At 35.9% G+C, this 21244-nt stretch overlaps 4 protein-coding genes across 4 annotated transcripts; 1 reads left to right on the top strand and 3 right to left on the bottom strand.

Moving 5' to 3' along the window:
* Positions 1-233: 233 nt before the first annotated feature.
* On the bottom strand, positions 234-4092 carry LOC110376526 (lactosylceramide 4-alpha-galactosyltransferase-like). The gene is made up of 4 exons (XM_049843858.2): positions 4020-4092; positions 1303-2054; positions 880-998; positions 234-478 (listed from the first exon to the last, which is right to left on the bottom strand). The coding sequence occupies exons 2-4, from the start codon at positions 1998-2000 to the stop codon at positions 249-251; spliced, it is 1047 nt and encodes a 348-aa protein (XP_049699815.2). The 5' UTR covers positions 2001-2054; positions 4020-4092; the 3' UTR covers positions 234-248.
* Positions 4093-8297: 4205 nt separating this feature from the next.
* Positions 8298-9450, top strand: LOC135119039 (uncharacterized). The gene is made up of 7 exons (XM_064042432.1): positions 8298-8391; positions 8482-8548; positions 8626-8661; positions 8770-8862; positions 8940-9014; positions 9107-9198; positions 9291-9450. Exons 1-7 carry the CDS (start codon positions 8377-8379, stop codon positions 9441-9443), a joined length of 531 nt encoding a protein of 176 aa, XP_063898502.1. The 5' UTR covers positions 8298-8376; the 3' UTR covers positions 9444-9450.
* Positions 9441-10368, bottom strand: LOC135119041 (putative nuclease HARBI1). The gene is made up of 4 exons (XM_064042437.1): positions 10264-10368; positions 10042-10186; positions 9632-9958; positions 9441-9556 (listed from the first exon to the last, which is right to left on the bottom strand). Exons 2-4 carry the CDS (start codon positions 10085-10087, stop codon positions 9495-9497), a joined length of 435 nt encoding a protein of 144 aa, XP_063898507.1. The 5' UTR covers positions 10088-10186; positions 10264-10368; the 3' UTR covers positions 9441-9494.
* Positions 10369-16141: 5773 nt separating this feature from the next.
* LOC110376517 (cytochrome P450 9e2) lies at positions 16142-21054 on the bottom strand. Its single transcript, XM_021335013.3, has 9 exons — positions 20750-21054; positions 20256-20419; positions 18531-18647; positions 18050-18255; positions 17650-17785; positions 17336-17551; positions 17135-17232; positions 16792-16960; positions 16142-16489 (listed from the first exon to the last, which is right to left on the bottom strand). The coding sequence occupies exons 1-9, from the start codon at positions 20956-20958 to the stop codon at positions 16323-16325; spliced, it is 1482 nt and encodes a 493-aa protein (XP_021190688.3). The 5' UTR covers positions 20959-21054; the 3' UTR covers positions 16142-16322.
* Between the last annotated feature and the right edge of the window lie 190 nt (positions 21055-21244).

Here is a 21244-nt window from a genome sequence, read left to right as displayed (position 1 = left end):
GTACTCCTGGATTCTGTATTTGTAGCACAAAAGACAATTAATGTTTGCTAAATATTTAAGATTCATTGTTCTACGGCGTAAGAAAACGAGAATGTTGGTTGATGAATGATGATTAATCAAATTCGTAATTTAGTATTTCTTCTTGTCTTCATATAAAAATACTAACGTTTCCATGTCAAGCATACTTAGGAAAAGTAAATTATAAAGCTATAACATACATAACATTATTTTATTAGGAAAACATAAAACTACACTCCGAACGCATCTCCGTAAGCGCCATAGATTAGTGGGCACAGTTTCGAAGCTAACTGAACGTATGCTGAATTGGGTCGAATGGTGAACATCTTCGTCACTAAGTTCCAGATGTGGTATGTATACGGCTCCACATTAATTTTTTTAAGGGGTCCCCCTCGGACCAATAAGTGGGCCTCCGAAAAACCGATGGGGTAAAACAATTCACTGCTGTAAATTGAAAGCCCTGTAAAAAAATCAAGAATTTTTTAACCGTATTTTTACTACCTACCTTCTATCTACACTAGGAAAAATGTAGATGATCACCATCTCCAAGATACTAGGGTTGAATAAGATATTAGAAGGATAGGATTTCCAAAGTCCAACCCAGTCTTAAGTCATTGTGAAGAGAAAATGTGAAGCACGGCCCCTCAAATAGGAGTTCGATTCCAGTTCAGGCAGGCACATAAGTATGTTTTCTAAGTACTAAGGGTTTTCTTAATGTATCTTGGACATCGATGACCGAGGAAAGTTGAAGAGAAACTTCTTGAAGAAACCTGATTAAAGCTCATTGCTTCTCTGTACAAAAAAAAAGCCTGTGCCCTGCTGTGGGACAGTAAAAAAGGCTTTGATAAAATTCGAAATGACCTTGACAATCCCCAGATGTAGCGTTGTGAAGTTCGGGACATCTTCTACGGAGCACTCTTTCCGTAGCCCTAGCGCCATACCCCGACCATTGTGTGTTATCGTACGTAGACAATATTTCGCTGCAAATATAGATTATATACAGTGTTGTAAATATTAAAAAACAACGCTTAATTTTAATATCATCAACGACAAAATAATTGTCAACCCATATTGAATTGTAATACCAAGCCGTAACTATTTACCCAACTGCAATTTATTATAGATTTGTTTTCCATTTCAAAACGTTTGCAACAATACACGCAGCATGACTCCACAAGTACACAACAATGAACAAGCAAAAACAGTACATAATACAAATAAGGTAAAATAATAAATAATTAATAAATTTATACAATTTCAAAAAGAATGTCCAAAAGAACTCACTGAATAATTTCCTCGGTCCAATTTTGTCCAACCTCATCTTTCGATAACCTCATGGCTCCAGTTGCCAAATCAAATGGAGAAGATTTCGCAATCCAATTTTGCGGCAGAGAATCGAACGACTTCACCACCAACATATCGAGATCCAGATACACTCCCCCCCAGCGGTGCAGCGTGAGCATCCTCATGATGTCAGCGCTGTGCGTGACAGGGTGCCGACTGTGAAGCAGCTTGCTCCTCACTATCTGCTGCACGGCAGACCCCTTAGAGAAGCTGGCCGCGTGTATCCTGGCCAGCCTGACGTTGCTGTACTGCAGCAGCTTGACGAGGCAGCTCTTCTTGAGCATCGCGTCAGAGACGGGCGCGTTGAACAGCAAGTACACTTCCCAGTCAGGGTTGGCTCTGGCGGCGGACTCCACGGCACACGCCTGCCGCGAGTCCACGCCGCCCCTGCACGACGTCTCGTGGAAGAATATTGATTTCAGTTTGGGCATAAAGCTTACATCTTCTACCGACATTAACGCATCATTGTCTGTATAGATGTAGCACTCTAAGTTCTTGTCTGGTTGCGGCCAATAAATGATCATCGGCTTATATTTCCATTGAACATTTTGAAACTTGTTCCAGAGCATGACGAGAAAGTTTGTTAAAAGAACCACCATGATTAGAAACACAAGGAATTTCTTTATATTGTATACCATAGTGTACAATTATAAGTAGACAGTTTTTTTAACAAAATGCTTTGCGCTGTTCTCCTTTTATAATAGTAACAAAAGCATTACATACATTACATGAACTAATAGTAAAAAAAAAACCCACGACGGTAAAAATCATATTGAAAAATAATAAAATACTCAAAACCCCCGACTGAACCAGTTATACCATACCCCAGACTTACCATAATACATAACCGAGGAATATCCGTCGAGGGCTGCCATTAAACCAGCTAAAGGAATTTCTAGTGTCGTGAATACAATTATTGACGAATTGTAGATGTTTACGATGACATAAAATACACTCATGAGTATGATTAATTGTTGAAATTTCATATAGAAAAGGCAGCCCCCGACGTTTATTCCTCGGTTATGTATTATGGTAAGTCTGGAATATGGTATAACTGGTTCAGTCGGGGGTTTTGTGTATTTTATTATTTTTCAATATGATTATATATATATATGTATATATATTATTAATATCCAATATTATTTTGCACTAATATTGTAGCGCCCTCTAGTGAGTTACAGATGATTTTTTTTTATTTGGGAACATGCATTGAGCACGTACACATTGCTGATGAAAACAGAATTGAAATCGGACGTTTTGATTGTATTGCAACATTGTTTTGCACTAATATTGTGGCGCCCCCTAGTGAGTTATAGCCATGACACCTATATAAGAACATGAACACATTGAACACAAATCCGTTATTGAAAACCACAAAATCGGATCATTAGTTTAGGAGCTAGGTGGGAACATTACTTTGCTGTTTGCACTAATATTGTGGCGCCCCCTAGGAAGTTACAGTCGTGACACCTGTCTAAGAACATGAAATTACCAAACACAAATACGTTATTGAAAACCGCATCAAAATCGGATCATTAGTATAGAAGATATGTGGGAACATTACTTTGCACAAACACACAAACACACAAACGCAAATCTCTCACCCCAAACGCATATATACCTGCTCCGTTCCGTCGTGGGTAAAAAATTGTTCACAATGTATATGTTATGGACCAAGTGATAAATTGGGCAGTATACATAATGCCCGGTCATTATGAAAAATGCCCAATATGAGAGTGCAATTTGATAATAATTATTCAAATAATCAAATTGACCGGGCACTATACATATTGCCCGTGACCTTTTGGGCAAAGTAATATAAACATATTTAATTTATTTTTTTTATTGTTATTGACATTTATATTAAACCACTTAAATAATCAGCCAGCATGGAATTAAGCATGCAACATGCAGCAAGCATGGCTTCTGTCACGGCTCCGGCGCTGCGGGGCTCCGGCGGTCCCATGCGAGCTTATCGTCGCAGATGGTTTTCACGCTCACCACCGCAGCTTCGGCTTGCTGGCCGGCAGATCCGGCCAGCCTCAGCCGCGGCGGCGAGCGTTAAAACTACCTGCGCCTCAGCTCGCAGGCCGCCTTGACCCTCCGCGCCTACGCGGTTTTGAATTGCACTCTAGGGGTAGGGCAGACAAGACTACGTGGAGTCGGGTTTGCAGCGATTCGTTTTCGTCACTGACTTCAATTTTTAATACAATGTTTTGAATCCAAATTAAATTCTACCATAAAAAAAATCGAGCCAAGAAAAATCAGCTCAAGAAAAACGATGCCGAGTAAGTAAATTAGATGACAATTGTCCAATAAATAATTTTGTGGATAGACTTATAATTTCCCATTAAAAAAGAACATATAATTTTCGAAACAATAATCATAAAATATGTAGCAAGTAACAGAATTTATTTATTAGAACAACTGCCACCCTCGCACCGCATAAAATATAGCTTTATTATCAAATTGCCCAACTGTCATGTAGCAATATAATAATGCCCGTGCAATGTGATAAATAATGAAGTTACGATAGTTATTAATCACTTGGCCCGATAAAGCTAGACATTATTCATAATGCTCGGGCATTATAAATAATGCCCGAATTAATCACATGGTCCATAACATATATTTTCTATTCTGTAAGTAAACAGTACCGTAATCCAATATGTTAGCAACAGATTATGACTACGGTTTTCAGAATTGAATCACGACACTAAATAACATTAACATAGTTCGTCAGGACATACCCTAAATAATTTTAATTTTTATTTACTAACCCTTAGGTATAAGTATTACTAACAAGTGAGCCTATGTAGCTTCAATAAAATAAAAATTATTATTAAAATTATTAAACACTATTGAAAAATGAATACTTCGGTAAAATATTTGAAATTCACTAAAATTTTCATGGATTTTATTGGTTGTTTGAGGTTATTAATTTTTTATGTTCGTTAAAAATATGATTGCAAAATAGTAATTACAATTGCGATAAGGGTATAAGTATTAGTTTAATAAAACTCTTATAATTGTTTTCTAATTTCATTAGATTTTTAGGAAATATAAATCCTGACTATTATTTATGAAATAATTTTATGACACAATGAGACAAATTTTTTTTAAAGGTTGGCCTGTGATGGCTTAGAATATAGTGTCCTCAGGACTCCGGTGAAACCGCGAGAAATTACTGGTTTATTATTTAATTATAGTAATTTCAACAAACGACACATATTCGTTTTGAAAAGCCCCCAAACATGGTTATCAATCAATCACTCCTAAACTTTCTTTTCGCATCACTACAATAGGAACATTATTAAAAAAAAAAACAATCCAAAATGACAATAAATCTTCGGACCATTTCGAAATAATGCAATTCTGAAAACACATAACTTTGGTCTTGTATTGGATAATTTATTTTTATTTTGAGACGAATAAACCCTTTTAAGATCTCGTCGAGACGTAGGTACCCTCGCAATGCAATTTGATAATAATAGCGTAATAAAATGAGATATCGTGAAGCTGGATGTGGCCACGAAATCAGCAATACGTACACTGAAGTCCGAAGTTCTAGTAAATTCTTCGCAGGAATGTTCAATTTTGTTAATATACAAGGAACTTGAAGTTAGCGATGATATTGTATCCCACGCATACCTATTGTATTTACTAACTTGATTACAGAATACGTTATTCTTAGGTTACGTAACTTTTTTTTACTTTCCGTCGTTTACATTTTGAGTTCCATAGATTGAACTACCAATAACTGAAACAGACTGCTTATAACTTAGAACTCAAGAATTTCCCATCATCATCAGCCTTGTGAGCCTGAGAAAAAGAAACTTAAATGTGTCAATCTTCGAATAAACCTCTGTTTTCGTGGCCCTGCCGGGTGTGGCATCTAAACAACCGCAGTAAGAAGCTAGCCGGGTCGTTGCACGCGACCTCTGTGCACATGGCGAGCTAAACCTACCACATTTATTATGCACAGCTTTTTCTATTCATGCATATTTAAGACAAATTGTTTTTTCGCAGATAAGAACCCGTTGCCACCGAATTTGAACCTAATAAATAGTAACTAGAAGACTCAAAACGGCTTGAACTCTCATTGTCTTTGAAATAAGACGCCTCTAGTACTACGCATATTGGCGGTCACATTAGTGGTTTGTTACAAAGGAGTAAGCAGCTACACACATGCATTACGTCATCATATATGACGTCACAACACCACAGTCTTTACACTCGCACCAGCTTTAGTTAGTAAAGAGGTTTTAATTGCTTTGAAGGAAACCATGGCAAAATTACAAGCCTTTCTCAAATTCAGTAATTCAAATTTTCAAAGAAGCAAAGAACCGACTAATAGGTACATACATTAATTCAAATTATTTCTCCTAATCATACTTAATTAGTCTAATTTATATTCGTCTACATAATAATGTGAAACTTAAAGATAAAAATTACAGGAGGCTTTTAGCGTTTATTTACGTTGTCATGAGTCAGGGAGCTTCCATTAAACCGACCGTTGCGAGGGGTGTAATGTTTTAAACTTGAAACTCGACTCTCGTTAACTTCACAGACAAGGCGACTGAAAAGTTGTCCACAATTTTCGGAGGTGAACTTTTTTCTGTTTTGTTTTGTTTTCAAGGAAATTGAGAATAAATTTTACAGTTGGATGAGAGTTTTCGGGGTCGCGGTTACACGATCAGACTTGCGATCTGTTCGCTTTACTTTGTGCAGTTTCATCGTTCACTTTGCTTGTTCAATAATCAATATCTTCGCTCCTTGAAGCCGTAGTGGTTATACACGACTTTGTGATGACTGAATAACAGGAAAATTAAGCCCATGCTATGCTCACAAACGGCTCAACAAATCTATCTAAAGGCAATCAAACAATCGAATTCTCAAGCTAATCGATATCTCGTTTCGTTCAACGCACATCCAATAATTGCTACTTACAAAGATCATTTCAATAATTCAATATCGATCACACACGGAACGCGATCGAATAAATCTTTCATACTCGGCATGATTCGATTACTCTTCAATCACATGTCACCTCGAATCGTTTATTAATTGAAACCGGGAATATGCAATCTGTATTACGGGTTATTGCAATAAACATTGCTCGATAAGCATGCAAATAAGTTTTCGAGTAATATTGTTTGATGTATAGCTGTAATTATTCAGTCTTATCAATTTGTGCTTGTAGAAACTGCTTTATTGTTTTCAAAGAAAACTAACTACCAAAGACGTATCTATCTTTGAGTAAAAAGATTATTCGTCATCTAATTGACTAGGATCGCAGGCAAGCTTAAGAGATGACACACCAAGAAGATTCATTTCTAAAAGTTATTTAATTCTGTGAATAATGCTTACATGCTACATGACAGTACAGTCTACTTTTTTCTTTGTCCTCTGAAAAAGCCAGTCGCCCGTCTGTTCCCCTTAAAATGTTTATCACAAATATGGGGTTTATTAAACGTAATGAGCGGCGTAGTCGTACATTAGTGTATTATTTGCAGCTCCGACGAGGCCAAACCGACGTTATTACAACCTACGTATGGAAACAGTAATGTCAACTGTCGCTTGTTTCATATTTTATGTGGAAAAAGTGAAGCTATGATTATGAGGTTGATGTTTTACGGACCTTTTCTTCTCCTAAGGTAGTCAGTCATCAGAATTTTGTATGTAAGGGACTAGCTAAGGTACTTAATATCATTCTAATTGTGTCGGATTATAATGAACGTGAAAATGTTAAATACGAGCTTTGTAAAAACTCAATAAAGAACTGATTTATCTCAGGGCTACCTTTACGATGACAGGTAATATAAAATCCTAGCGATCAATGTACCAGGGCCTGCAGTCTCGACATAAGATAGCGATTCGATCGCAAACTGACAGTCGCTAAATATTAACGAAAATATTCGCTTGCCATAACGACAGTAACGATAAACGCAAGTCTCGACAGCCGAGATAGCGGGCAACATCGCTAATTATCATGACATATTCGTGTCGGTACGATAGCGAAAACCGTATTCATAGTGCGGTGAATTTGTATTAAAATGTTGCATGTAAAAAAAATCCTTGTATTATAGGGAGAAATGGTAGACAAGATTTGCACAACCAATTTTGTTTCCTTTGACAATTATAAAGAAAATAGATGAACCTTATCATATTAAAACTTTTTGCATCGAACCGTGTAAGTAAAACATACCGTTTTTTAAGAAAACACATATTAAAGATCTTAATAGTTTGCGTACTTGCAATACAGACATAGAACATAAACAAACTGTCAATGTCAAGTTTGTTTGTGCACTTGAACATTGGTTTGATTTATAATAATAATAAAGGAGAACGGTGTATTCATTACTATTCATGGACGGTGAAGTCATTGAAACAGGCGCAGGCCTGCCGGGTGCCAGCAGCTTGAGCGTCAGGTAAGTACATCTACAACGAGAATTTTTTATTCCTATTCTTGGTACTTACTAAATTGAATACTTTGTATACATCCGAAGTATTCTGTGTTTACATAATGACTACTTTAATGTTTCAGGCGTAAGCGTCTGCGTAGCCCTCGTGTTACACCCGCTCAAATTGATGCACTACTATCAATATTAGAAGCGCGTCCATATTTGCACACGCGGAAATTTACCGGCTTGCAGGGCCGGGAAAATTTCGAAACGGGCTGGAGGGAGGTTGCCGAGGAGCTCAATAATCTCCTAACGGGTCTAGAAAGACACCAGAGCAGTGGATGACGGTAAGTCTTTTCAAAGATTGAATTGGTTTTAATTATAAGCATGTACATGCCACGTCAGTTTTTTATTATTTACTTGAGTTAATTATTCTAATTGTAGGTTTGGAGAGACTTAAAAGCCGCGCTTGCAGTAAGGCGGCAAAATTAAAAAGAACAAAACGTACCGGCAACCGAGGCGTCAGCACTGCTCCCTGACCGAGGCCGAGAGCCGGATAATTTCAATAGTTGGGGCAGATTATTCCTTTGGGACAGACTGCCCGGACGCTATGCCAGAGGAAGATGTAAGTTGTGATTATTGTATTCAATACAATTTAATATTCTCAATCTTTGAATGTTGATAACACTAAAAATACTTTTATTGTTATTTACAGTTATTACAACATGAGATGGAGGCTGGGGTGGTAATCTCTGAGGTTCTCACCTTACCTCATTCTCAGGGTAAGTTTTAAATTAATAGGTACTCAATTCAAAATATAATTATTTTAATTTTAATGTTACTATTTATTTTATTACAGCTAGAGATTTTGTGGAATTGTTACCGACTGAAACAAGTAAGTTGGAGTTTTAGTAACTAGTTGGTTACTGCTATAATATATTTTATTATGTGTATACATCTGTACACTAATGTTACCAAAATATTAATTAACAAAATATTTTAGCAATCAATGACAGCAGAGCAACGGCTGGTTCTTCACCACCACCCATCCAAGAACAAGTGCAAGATGCCCCTCAGTCGCCAGTACTACAAATGAGTAAGTTGCAGTTATTTTGCTCACCTATGTTTATTTTCATTGATTTTTATTTAATGTGTTATAATTGATAATTCCAGCAGTACGTGGCAGAAGGACAGAAACTGTTGCATCATCAACACCACCACTGCGACAGAGACCCAGAAGAAAGAGGAGTAAGCTTAAATTTTATTTATAATAAAACATTAGTTCTGCAGGTGGGTCAGCCAATAATTCCTACAATACCAATAATTTTGGGTATTTTCAGATCTGAATCCTCGCCAAAGTGTTTCTGAGCAATATAGTGCAGCTCGACGAGAATTTCTAGCAGTTGCAGAAGCAAATGCTGCTACAATGAAGGTGTGTTATAGTGTAAATTTCCTCTTAATTATTATACACACTAGCATGCTAGAGAACATTAAGACACATTCAGTAAATCCAACGTTTTTTAGATGCTGGCAACTGCTGCTCAAGCGCAAGCAGATGCTGCCAAGATGCAGGCTGAGGCAGCCAAGGTACAAGCCGAGGCGACGCTGCAATTGGTAAAAGTCGGAAACAAAATAGCTGACGCAATAAATAATTACATAAATAAAAATAATAAATGATATAAAATGTTTTTTATTTGAAACAGTACATAAATGAAAAAAGTATAATAATTATGTGAAACTAGTGTTAATTAGCCTTCTTCTTATGCGCTCTGCAACAGCTCGCCCAGAACCTGCATAACAAAAATAAAATGTATTGGTGTTAGGTATACATACATAGTAAAATAAAAAATCAGTTCATAAGTTACCTGTAACTTCTAACATATCATCATGGAATCTACTATTATCCACCAGCTGCATGGATGTGGTGGACTCTGGTTCCGGTAATTTATATGTTATCCGCATATTGTGGAGCACTGCACATGCGTTAATTATTAGGCCAGCCATATAGGGTTCGTACATTAACTGGCGTTGGTGTGATAGACATCTAAACACAGATTTTAGCACACCGAAGCATCTTTCTATGATGTTCCTAGCTGAGCAGTGTGCTTCGGTATATTTATATTCCGGTGTGCCAGGCTGTTGATGTTTTATGGGAGTCATTAACCACGGTTCCAGAGGATATCCATCATCACCTAAAAGATTAAAAATACAAAGTAATTTCAGAAGTCGAATGGGCAACCTCTTCGAGGCAGATTTATAATGTTCATTTATTTACCAAGCAGCCAAGCACGGCGGTCCCCATTTTCAAAATGTCGCTTCATTGTTGAGCGCACCGGTGAATTTGCCCATATGTGAGCATCATGTCTCGCTCCTGGCCATCGAGCATTAATATTTAAAATAATAAGATCAGGGTCACACACCTGTAATATATTAAATATGTAAGTACATATTTTTCAAACAATATTTTTAGATATTATAGAACTGAAGGTCAACTTACAGCTTGCACATTTAATGAATGGCCCTCATGGTGACCACTCACATAAGACTCCTCATTGGTCTTAGGAGCTAAAATTTTTATATGGGTGCAATCAATGGCTCCAATTACCCTGGGAATGGCTGTGGGGCATTTCTAAATTTCTGTTTTGCCGCATGGCGTTCTCCTTGAGTCATTGGAAATTTAATATATTTTCTTAAAAGTTTTCATTTATTGCCGAAGTTACAGCCCGGATGACTCGGCTAACAGATTTTGGCTCATGCTACAACCCCACTGCAAGCCAACAGGTTGTTGGTAGCACCCACATGCGTAAAATCGGAGTGCCGTCAGTATCTAATAAGAAGAAAATTTAAAAAAAGTTCAACCTTAGTTATAAGAAAAAATATATTATAGAAATATTATTTATGCACGGTAGGTCGCAAAGACACTTACTTGGGACTCCACAGAAAGTCCGTAAGGCCGTCGTCTTTGGAGAGATGGACGCAGTTCACTTAGTAGCCTGTGAAACATTTCCTTTGAAATTCTATACATTTGAAGAAATTGGCCATCCTCCAAATCCAAGGGATTTTCATCGTTTCGCTTGTTTCGTGCTATTTGTCGACCCATAAGCACATCGCGTCTGTGCTCGAGCACAACTAAGTCCCATGCTAAATATTCAGAAGCCATTATTTATTAAATTACTATTTATTTAATATTTTCTGACGTAAAATAAACAAATATAGGAACGATATCGATAGTAGCTATCACTTAGCGGGCTGTCAAAAACTGTCGCAAGGAAATTCTATGACATAACGATAAATCGTTATCTTACCGAAAATATTCGGTAACTTTGCGATGACACTCGATAGTTTTGGCAGTAGAGACTACCAAAAATCGTTACGATCGGATCGTTAGGACTTATCGACCGAATTTTGTCGTTAAGCGATCGCTATCTTTGTCGAGACTGCAGGCCCTGGACACCATAAATAAAAGTTAGTCTTACGTAAGCGCCAATAAAATACCCAAGTTATAGCTATTAAGTCGTATCTTCCTCGAAACTGCGTCTAAGAAGCATCTAAATTCGATTTAAACCCAATACCGTGGATATAATCCCTGCAGATGGAAGTTTAAATCGCAGTTTCGCTATTAAGTTTTTGACTAGTGGCCAATTTATTGTTTATCCGCCAGCGTTCAGTTCCGTTTGATGCAGAACTTTATTATTGTACGTGTTCATACTTTGGCTTTTCATATCTCTGTTTTTGGGTGTGACTCCTAACGAGTATGTTTGCTTGGTCTCTTTAGTCCGCTTTTGCAAAATGAGAAAGATCAAAAAGCGCCTTTTATGGTTTGAATCTAGGTTTTCGCTGGTAGGCAGCCAAAAACATCTTAGGCATTTATATACCGGATACTTTTCATTAACTTCTGAAGTTTTTTTAATGTCGTGTTTATACAGGCTGTTGCAGATTTCACAACGACCCATTTTGACACACTTTTAAATGCGTAGTCTTTTTAGTAAGACCCTGATATTAAACCGCGCCAGAGCTAACACGAAATTGATCGAAAGCTCTAATATCAAAGGCTGTCCAATCCAAAACGCAGTCATTTAGCCATAGACTAATAACAGATTAATAACAGAGTGTTCAATAATAGCAACAGTTTATTCGCCAGCAAGCGGTGACACGGCGAATTTATAGTCTGTGGTCGGGCTGGCTTCTGCCGGCACTGAATTAACATTAAAATAACTCGCAAATTGCACACTAACTACTTACAGTGACCATCATGTACAGCGCATTAGGATATGTGAACTTTAACTTTTTTTTTAATATTTTAAAGCAACTTAACCACACAACAAATGTGATAGGAAGTTTGTCTGTTTGACGGTCGCGATTTTACGCAAAAACTGCGGAATATTTCAATGTTTGGTGCACACGTCTTTAGCCAGAGAAAATATATATAGGAAACTTTGTATACTTTTAGCGGATAGTATATAGTCTATGAGCCGCCATTTGCTTTGATTGTCCACCTTTAATTGTTTCAAGACTTTAAAAGTATTTAATTTCAAACACAAAACATAGAAAACTACTTTTAAGCACGAAAACTTTTTTATTTTTCCTGGCATCATCACAAAGAAACAGAATAAGGAATTTGACGAGACTAGTGAATATTGACTGGCAATGCGCATCGCCGCTGGACGCTGGACGCACTATGAATAATGTACGGGTCACGTATACACCGCTTTATACTCTCCTAGTATCGTGCCCACTTGATATATGCTACCTTAGTACCCTATACTCAGTACCTTGAGCTCAGGAATGTATTATTAACATTTAATTCATGGGAAGGAATAATGTCTGCAATAAAAGCTTGACGAAAATATTTAAGCTTGATTTGTCGATCAAAACTGCATGATTTAATTAAGCTAACTGTTACTATACAAAGAAAATATACAAAATATCAACCTTTCAACCCATGATTCACAACAAAACAACATAACCAGTCTGGCGCATATTTATTTTTACCCACCACATAAACCCATTTAATGCCTTACGTACCGTAATAAACATAAACCATTGTAGGTAAACGATGTAACATCCACGGCGCAGCTAGTCTATTTTTGCGTTAAACAGTATTATTAATTTAATAAAGGAAAATCCTCGGTTTCTCATAGTTATGGCCACACTAAGCCACATAGCCGCGGCAAGTAAAATGTGCTTGTTCTAAAAACACGATGAAAAGCTGCCAAATGTACGTTATTTAGCTGCACGAATATACGGGTGAGTATTTTGATGGTAAACGTATGAGTTTGCATCATTTATGTATGTGTTTAACTAAATTAAATTACGGGAGTTTCACTACTGTGAATGAAAATCGGGTATCCGGTAGTCTTAATGTAAGCAATCCTAAGCTAAGTTTCTGGGTTTTGCAGAGATTTCTGATCATATTGCAGGACCTAGGAATTGCAACATGTATTTAACCATAATAAATCAAGTCAATGTTTCATTTTGTACTGAATAAATTAAAATGAACATCGAACTTTAACTTCCCTGCCCCAGGAGACATGTGATATAAACCGCTTGTGTAACTATTGTGTCGCATCGTAGACATTGAAGTGGCTAATTATAATATCTGACAGTGTCCACCGACAATATAAACGCAGCGACTTTTTATAAAAAAGAACTCCGTGTGTCTCTCCACATAATGTTGATAGAGGCGTATGTTTATTTTATGATGGTATTTCCCAAAGTTTTAATGTGCACTTTGATAAAACATCACTTCAGTTTTAGTATGAAGTTATCATAGTAAATGATGTATTGAAAGATAATGTCGTAAGCCATTCGCCATATATTCTTCTCACTCATTGACGAAGCAGTTTGCTGGCTGCGGTGTACCGAAGCTGACAGCATTCCGAGAAACCACTTACTGTGTATGTGCTCCTAGTAACATATCATTGGGGTTGCCCACGAGGTGACATGTTATCCTACATGCATCAGTGCAAATTGTACCTACTATTATTGTTACCAAGAAACAATATACTTTAATTTGTTTTCTTATTTTAAAGACGCTATCTATTTTATATAAAAAAAAAAAAACTAAATGTGCTAATGTTATGTCAGGTAAAACAATGAAAAATACTACTATTTGACAAACAATAATGTTTATGAAAGTAGTTATTTAAATCTTGGCTAAAGCATTTATCTAGACACACGGCAGTGTGTCCGCCAAGTTCGAGCAAAAAAAGCGACACACCGGCCGTGGGTTATATTACACGAACCATTTCGGGCCAAATTCGACCCCCCTATAACTCAAAATCTATTTTATTCACACATTTCAAATTTCTAGTATCTGTTGAGACCCCCTCACTTATCTAAAATACAAAATTTCATTAATATACCTATTGTAGGTCTTGAGATATTGACGTCAGAAAATCGCTATTTTTACTATACACTCACTGACTGATTCACTGATTCACTGACTCACTCATCAAAAACCTAGACCACTTCCAATGGTCGTATTGACTTGAAATTTGGCATGGAGGTAGGTCTTTATGTCAAGGTAAAGGGAAAAATCTGAAAATGGCCAAGTGTGAGTCGGTTTCAAAATAATGAAGGTGTAAAATACCCAGTGTAAATTTATACCCTTAAGGAACTAAAACGAACTAAATTTATATAATATATCTTCGAATGGTCGTACCGATCTGAAATTCGTTACAAAGGTTTGTATTTAGTCAAAGTAAAGTAAAAATCTGGAAACGGCCAAGTGTGAGTCACTTTCGAAAATAACGAATGTGTAACTTTGATCCACGAACATAATATATGATAACATGTCATGTCAGTCAGTTGGTAAATCTAGTCCATTTAGTTAATCTAGTTCATTTCTTTGTAAGAAGCAAAATGCATATTCAAAAATCTGAAAGATAGTATAAATGAGACATTTCCTTAACTAACTTAATCATAAGAAAAAAATAAAATAAACAACCTTACAAAAATAAATGAAATCCCACCCAAAACAAAAATGTGAAAGGCTGCCAAGTTCGATAATATGGAAATCCTTCGCCTATAAAAGAAGTGAGATCTGAATAAGTACCAAGTTCCATACACATACCTCAGTTAAAAATAGTTACTTTTTAATAATGTTACTTGGCAAGTTTTAATAGAAAATTAAATACTTGATTCATTGCGTTTAGTAGGTTTATAACAAGGTGTGTGAAAACTTGCCAAGTAACATCATTAAAAAGTAACTATTTTTAACTGAGGTATGTGTATGGAACTTGGTACTTATTCAGATCTCACTTCTTTTATAGGCGAAGGATTTCCATATTATCGAACTTGGCAGCCTTTCACATTTTTGTTTTGGGTGGGATACAGTACACCATAAAATGGATCTGTTTATTTTGCAGACCATAACATAGAAAACATAAATGCACTTCCATGCTTATTAAACCAGCACAATATCCAATGCCCCATTTCACAGCTTTAAAGGAACTCGCTGTAGTTTTTTTTAATTAAACAACGCGGCAAAGCCAGGGACTATCTAGTCCCGGGCTAATTTAAGAGCTAATGAGTTCAAGCTAATCTCAGAAACTACTGGAATTTATTGCAGTTTTCACTACCACTGAAACTTGGAATAAGGTTTGATGTATTAAAATCTCGCTGCGTGTAAGAAGAGGGTTTGGTAATATTCTGACATTGTGTCAAATGAGATATTAAAGTGACTACTAGGTCATCAGCACGAGAAAGCGGTGTTTAATTGACAAATATGTATTCAGCGCAATGTAAATCCAGTTGATATACACATACATATCCAGGTATATATCATAACTTAAAAACTTGCTTTGGAAAAACAAATATAAAATGTAAGTGTGTTTTAAGTGCTTGTAAGGCCTCCATTAGTAGGTCATTAATCTAGAGCCTAGCTCAATTATATTCTATGCACTATTTCAACGTCATATACCTACATACTTACCTATCCAACTAAACAGAGCCATACTTATGACGTCAAATACAAGAATAAAATTAGAAACCCTCAAACAATTATAATTCCCTGGTACATTCATCAACTTTAGCCTCAAAATATCGCATTACATTCGAACATAATTTATGTTTTCTTCCAGGAAGGTCGGCCAGCGCGTGTAAGTTATATTTATATGTAGGTATCAAGTTAAATCAGTTGTCAGGAACCAAATTAAACTTTTACATACAAAAACAAAAAAAAGTAAAACAATTTATTGTGTAGTTTAGAAAAAAAAAACGAAAATTGTGTAACTTATTTTCTAGTTATAGTAGTAAACATACACATTTGTGCTTATTATATTCCTTTTTCAAAACAAGTTGAACAGTAGCAGTTATTTCATTAAAAAATGTCGCCTTTCTCTTGTGTATTTCGAAAGTAAGTTATTTGAGTATTCCAATTCAAAACTCATATCTTTTATTGTTCAGAAAAACCGAGAGCAACAAGAGAAATTGTTAACCAAACTAACATTTAACAACTTACAACAAAAAACGCTCACTTTTACAAGAAAAACCACAAGACTTTTTTTCTTACTCTTAAATGGCACGTTATTTCATAACTTCTTTAACATACATTTATTCTCTCTTCTGAAACTTGACCCAAGTACCATTAGCAGCCTTGATGTTAAAGTTATGGGGCTTCAACTTGATTGGATCCATGGTCTTCTCAGTTTTTACAATGTTGAAGTTAAGAATAATGTTGTACAATAGCACTTTGATCTCCATCATAGCAAACCTCATACCTGTGAATGGAAGCTCCTATTAGATATGCATTCCCAGTACTGATATTTTTTTTTTGCGCTTTAGTTTGTACGTTTCTTTTGCAGAGTTCGTCAAATAACTTTGCGTTCGTCAAATTTTGGGTACACTATACTTTTACAAAATGTGCGAAAATTATATTATATTGCTTGATTTGTGAAAATGCCAATTTTAGAAGGGCAGCGTTACTTGAAGACAACTGGATTAGTTTAAGTCAATTTTAATTCACAAGTTAATTATTACTTCTTAAATTCAATTTGTATAAAATCTGCATTTTTTTATTTACCGATACAAATCCTAGGGCCACCTCCGAAAGGCGCGTAGGTGCAAGGTTTGATATTATGCTTGTTCTCTTCAGAAAACCTTTCAGGAATAAACTTGTCTGGTTCGGGAAAATATTTAGGATCCATATGCAAACAGTTCACCATATTGTAAACTATGTCACCAGGTTTCAGCTGTAATCAAAGAGAATATGTACATTTTGAAATTATGAAAAAATAAGCTGTTGCAATTCGGCTAATCCTCTGAATAGATGACATTATTTCTGTGTTGTTCAAAAGTGCAATTCACATCGTAAATACGAGGAAACCAACTATCGTCTCTAAAGACAAAAATGTTAAAGTACTCACTATGTAAGGACGTCCTCCTTCCCTCGGCGGGGGTAGCTCATACGTCTTCACACAGGTCCTGTCCATAAAAATGGCAGGCGACCACTTCCTCAGGGTTTCTAAAACAAAACTCATTTCAAACATACACCTTTTAACTTTCTGGAATTGCCAATAACATTCAATTTCATATATCTTTCAAGACAGTTTCGAAAAGTTACCTACCGTTAATTACACATTCCATATATTTGAGTTCGCTGAGACTGTCAAACGTTAGCTGTTTCTCCTCCTGATGCCGTCTGCACTCCTGGTACAATTTCTCTTGAACATCAGGGTGTAAGGCGATTTCGTGGATTGTCATTACCAGAGCTGTTGCTGAGGTATCGAAACCAGCGGCGAAGAATATAAAAACTTGAGAAGTTAATTCATCGGCAGTCCATTCTGTGAATAAAATATAAAAATATATTAAAATGCATTATCATTACAATAAAACTTCATGCATTGACGTATTATCAAACTGTGTATTTTCAATATTTTACCTCTAGGGGCCTCCATAAGCAATTGTATCATGTCAGGACGCTCCACTTTCTCTCTCTTTCTATATTCAATAGTAGAAGACACAATATTCCTAAAGAAATTGTATGTCCTGTCGGGGAAAAGATGGAAGCCTAATCTCTGCAAAATAAATATTTATTATAAGTACACAAACATTTTCTTCATAATTAATATCACTTTTAGGGCCCATTTCACCAACAGTACGAGAAAACGTCTGTTTACTTTACAAACCGCTTAAACGACAACTTTTACTACGACATTATATTTTTGTGAAACTTAACTTTTTCAAATATTTTTTACATGATAAGCAGTGGTTTTTCAAAAATCGGACTTTTATCTTGCTGGTGAAAATGGCGCCGAGAACGCTATTCAATTCATTCTTACCCTGGCCAAATTAGGAAAACAAGTGTTCAGAATTATTATCATTTTCTGTTTCAATCCAAAATCAAAGATAGTTGTGCCAATTCTATAGAACTCATTGTTTCTATCCTGCAAGGAGTTGATCTTCAGGCCGAAACCAGCGGACGCGATGACGTCATTCGTGTACCGACGAATTATATCGTCTACTTCTATGTTCTGAGATTGGTGATCTGAAAACAACATTTGAAGAAGATAAAATAATCTTACGTTCACTTACTGAGTCTTGTCGAAGGATTTCAGTATTTTATTGTTATGTATCAATTTACCATAATATGGTTATCTAATATGGCTAAGTAACTATAGCTCACCAACTAAGTTAAGCAACGCTAGGCACGGTTGATCGGTAGATGGATGACCTGCTATGTCATGAAAGTCGAAAGTAAGTGAAAGTATCGAAACTCACGTTAAATGTTGTGATTTCTACCCTGTTTACATGTCTACTTACCATTCAAGTACTCGATAATATTTTGTGAGTTTTCCAAAATCAGAGGCAGCATATACTTCATTTTGGAAGAAGTGAACGCAGGACTTAACGTAGTCCTCATTTCTCGCCATCTGTCACCTGATACAAAAAATGTTGAGCTGTCAAATGGGAATTAGTTTAACAATCTTTATAAATATTACAAATGCAAAGTTCCTGTTTTAGCTGTTTTACACCAAAGTTATGAACCGATTTAAATGTTTGATGCACAGAAAGTCTGGACCCGGGTTAATTTGATATTTTTTTAATGCTCTAAAAATATGTGACACACAGCGAACAACTAAACAAAATAATTTGATTCCACTTTTAATTTCAATGACGCCCCGTGGTGACCTCATAAGATACGGTCATACAATTAATTTATAGGAGCAACCGCGGATGACCATTGCGACATTCAGATTCGTAATTTTATTAGGACATCACATGCCTACAACATTGGCATATATGTATAATGTCGAATGGAAGATACATCTCTTCCTATATACCCACAATACTTTATTGATAATATTAATTTAAAAGAATTTATTAACAAGGTAACCGTTCGCCGCGGTTTGACCTATGTCCCGAGGGACCACTCATACTTTCCGCACCCGGATAAAAAGTAGCCTACGTCCTTTTTCATTTCAATCGGTTCAATACTTTTGCATTTAAAATATGAAACATTAATTTATAGATACATCAATAATTAAATTAAATAAACTTGCATTTGGGCCACATAATGTTTCGTTCGGCACATAATATGAAGTACACTCGTGCAGTCAAAATTTAATTAATATAACAACTCGCATTAATTATAAAAGCGTGTGATAACAAAACTATCGGCTACATTCAATATTGGCTCAACAGAATGCAATTTTGTTGATGAAAATAACTGATCAATTTCACTCACAAAGGAAAATTACAATCTATCTACGCACGACATTATTTTTAACAAATTGTAAATAATTTTCTCAGAAGTCCACTACTTATTTTAATTTTGCCACACATGCGTTAGGTATTATTAGTTTAGTCTCTTCAGCGTGGCTGAAGTCCTGGTACCATTAAGAAACATGGATTCAAAGCGATAAAGTTTGAAAAAACATTTCGAGGTCGCTATTTTTGTACCCACACCAATAACAAGGCAACCCCACTTTATTATGGCCTAATAGATCCTGTTAAAGAAATCACCTAGGTTATAAATTCAATAAGTCCTAGGTTCCCCTCCGACTATTACGAGTCGTCAACTCAACATTTGCGTAGTACACGAAATGTACATTGACCAATCGCAGGGGCTCGCAAATAATACGGTTAGACTCAATGTATATCTGAACTTAAATGTGTCAATGTTACGTTATCAACTATTGTTTTACATAGAGTTACTAAGTACCCAGAAGTCGAAAAACGGCTGGTAACGAATATCAGTAAGCGACTAAAACAATACAAAAAAAACTGTACATAGATACCTAGCTTCTGTCAATGCCAGATGAATTGGCAAAGTCATACATTCTAATATTCTTTCTAAATCTACCTTTCCTTTTTTCAAATGCCTCTTAGTTATGGTTACTGTTAATTTGTTACCGATTTCTCATCGCTCTGTGTTTAGCGTTATGCAGCTTCGAAAGCCCTACTAACTCTAAGAAACACCAGCCAGAGTCCACACAGTCTTTGAAACATATTTCCATTTACTACTATTTCTTTCAAAATTCATACCTTTCATCAAGAGCAGACTGCCAGCGAACAACGGATCTGCCTCTGCCGTGAAAAATTCTCTGTGGTCCGTGAAGTAGTCGAAATCCTTGATGGTAATGCTCTTGATTAGCTCAGGATCTCGGATTATAAGCACCCGCAAGGTCAGCTCCACAAAACCTACGTACCTAGAAAATAAAATTACAAAAAAAAGAAATATTGTCGGAAATAATACAAGACGCCATAATTTCATATCGGGGTACCCCTGCATATAAAAAAATCTTAAAATCACAAACCTTAATTTTTCTTTTAACTTTCTGCAGCGCATAAAAGGAATTATAAATAAAACATTGATTTTAACTGACAAAATTATTTTTCTATATAACTTTGGAATGTAGGCAAATCGCTTTCTTTTAATTGTTTTCTAGTAAAAGCTACAATTATTAAAGCATCTCTTACAATAAATGCTTATAATGTTTCTGTCATGTTTAAAACAAAATCCAAATAGAAATACTCACTTTTCATCAGGAAACGCATCATAAACTGCTGTCATGTCATCCAAAAAATGTTTGGTAGTCAAAGTAGTTCCGAGTATATTGCCAAAAATCGGTATTCCGGGTAAAAACTTCACATCCCTTTGTTTGAAATAATTATGTACTTGTTTATAACTATAGAAATAATACCCTAAGAGGAAGGTGAGTAGAAATATTACTATTTCGAATATCATGTTTGTTCGAGCGTACGAGTGGACTGCGATTGTGTCTGCGTGAGCGCAAGTGAGCCGCAAGTACGAAGGAAATAGAGGATATAACTATTGGTTGATAGATATAGGTTGGTATATGGTGCTAAGGTCAAGCGCAATTGATCGGAAAAAGTTATGCTGTTATTTATTTAACAAATAAATAAATACAAGTTTTTTGAGAACTTTGTACCAAACTTTGAACCCAAAGAATATAAATATAAAAAGACAGGTTTTTTTCTAAATTTAAATTTAATTGTGATAAAAAATACAA

The sequence above is a fragment of the Helicoverpa armigera genome, chromosome 2, assembly GCF_030705265.1.
Source record: "Helicoverpa armigera isolate CAAS_96S chromosome 2, ASM3070526v1, whole genome shotgun sequence".
NCBI lineage: Eukaryota > Metazoa > Arthropoda > Insecta > Lepidoptera > Noctuidae > Helicoverpa > Helicoverpa armigera.
Note: the sequence above shows the minus strand (reverse complement) of the source record. Positions and strands in the feature narration are given on the sequence as shown.